This window comes from Juglans regia, chromosome 1 (genome assembly GCF_001411555.2).
Source record: "Juglans regia cultivar Chandler chromosome 1, Walnut 2.0, whole genome shotgun sequence".
Lineage (NCBI taxonomy): Eukaryota > Viridiplantae > Streptophyta > Magnoliopsida > Fagales > Juglandaceae > Juglans > Juglans regia.
The window spans coordinates 21,852,379-21,854,149 of NC_049901.1; the positions used below are offsets into that span (position 1 = coordinate 21,852,379).

Genomic DNA, 1,771 nt, shown 5'->3' on the forward strand with positions numbered 1-1,771 from the left:
ACTATTAAAATCCTACCTAATTAGTAATTACTCACCCTCAAAGATATAGATGTCATTTGGCCGCAATAAAAATGGGAATTTGGTCAACTCAAAATTTTTCAATGAAGGATGTCAAGGGTGGAATGGGTAACTTCAGTTGATAAAGAAATGGCGAGAGTTGCCGCGTAAATATTCAGAATACGAACCAACACTGACCGTAGACCCTTCCTCTATAAATTTGCCGTCAACGACCCACAACTTCCCCAAATTTCTCTCGCTTTCTCTCTAGTTTTCTTGCTGGGAAAATTCTCTTTCCAACTGCTGTTTCTTTTTGTCTTGGTAGTACCAGAATCCGTATCTCCAGAAAATGAAGAAACCAGGATTCTTTGCCGCCTCAGTGGCCGCAGCTTCTGCTACGGCCATCTCTGCTTCATCTTCTTCTTCTTCTTCTTCTTCTTCCTCCAACTGTACTCAACAGGTAAACCTTAAATCTTATTTCTGGGGTCTTCTTCTTCCTGTCACTCATTGATTCTGAGTTGGGTTTCTTCAATTTTATTGGGTTCTTCCCTGTTTGGTTTCCAAGAAAACCAAGGCCTGACAAATTGAGGTTTGACTTGTTTCTCTGATTTCACACTAAAGCCTATGGCTCTATATAATTCCCAACTTTTTCTTTTCATTTTTTCTTTCCTTTACTTTCTTGACGACCAAAGAATGTAATTTTCATCTAGTTTTTCCCCTTTCATTTCGATTTAATTTCTGCGCCATTTATTTCTCATATCTAATCGCAAGACTAATATTTTTTGTTCTTTATTCTACACTTGATTCTTTAGGAGGCTGAAATGAAACAAAACCAAGAAAATCAAAGGTCATCATCTTCGACTGAGAAATTTGCTCCGAGGTTTGATGGTCTAAGATTCATTGAAACCCTGGTCACTGCCCACAGATAAGCTTGTTCCTCAAGTTTCTTCCTTTCGAGAGGAAGGATTAGATTGGAAAATTTCTAGTGATTGCAGCTTTCTCCAGGCCTCCGGATCACTGTACTTCTATCTCCACTTGTCTTTTACTCTTCAGAAAAGGCAATTAATTATGGGGGTAATTTTTAACCTTTTTTCCCTGGTTTTAAATTGAGGAAAAGATTAACTGTAATATTTCAGTTGTGGTGCCACTTATTTTTGGTTCAAATCTGCAACTTCCCTTGTTTAGAAATAAATCTCTGTCTCTCTCTGAATCACATGTAACCCTTTCTTTTGAAATATTCGTCTCATTAATCATTATTCACTATCTCACATCTCATATTCTAAAAAAGAAAAATATAGAATATGAAACTGAATAGTGACTAATGTATAGAATTTCTCTTTCTCGTAATTAATTCCCAACTGCAAAAATTTGAAAGAGAAAATTGATTGGCTATCAAAACAAAATAATATTTGCAAGTTCATTCATTTTGTGGACCTATGTTATTTTTATATCAATTAGAGTAAATGGTATTAATAGTTTGATTGTTTTTATAAAAGGGTTTTCTAATAAGATTGGTCGGCAAAGAAAATAGTTTTAGCGGTGTACATTCTAGCATTATTCATTAGATTATGTCAACAAAGAACAGATGGGAATTGTTTTAATATGGTATACAGCTTATGGTTGAATTCATCACCCTTTACAATTTTCTGGGTGCCATTTCCTGATTCAAATTGCTACATGTGTTGGTTTTGTCTTTGGCGGTAGATTGCATTATTCAGAATCAAATTCACAAATGATTGAGATTTTTGCTTTGTCTTTTTGATCATTTTTTCAA

At 34.9% G+C, this 1,771-nt stretch overlaps 1 protein-coding gene across 1 annotated transcript; it reads left to right on the top strand.

Moving 5' to 3' along the window:
* Nucleotides 1-206: 206 nt before the first annotated feature.
* On the top strand, nucleotides 207-1,210 carry LOC108999662. The gene is made up of 2 exons (XM_018976573.2): nucleotides 207-457; nucleotides 810-1,210. Exons 1-2 carry the CDS (start codon nucleotides 347-349, stop codon nucleotides 924-926), a joined length of 228 nt encoding a protein of 75 aa, XP_018832118.1. The 5' UTR covers nucleotides 207-346; the 3' UTR covers nucleotides 927-1,210.
* Nucleotides 1,211-1,771: the final 561 nt, after the last annotated feature.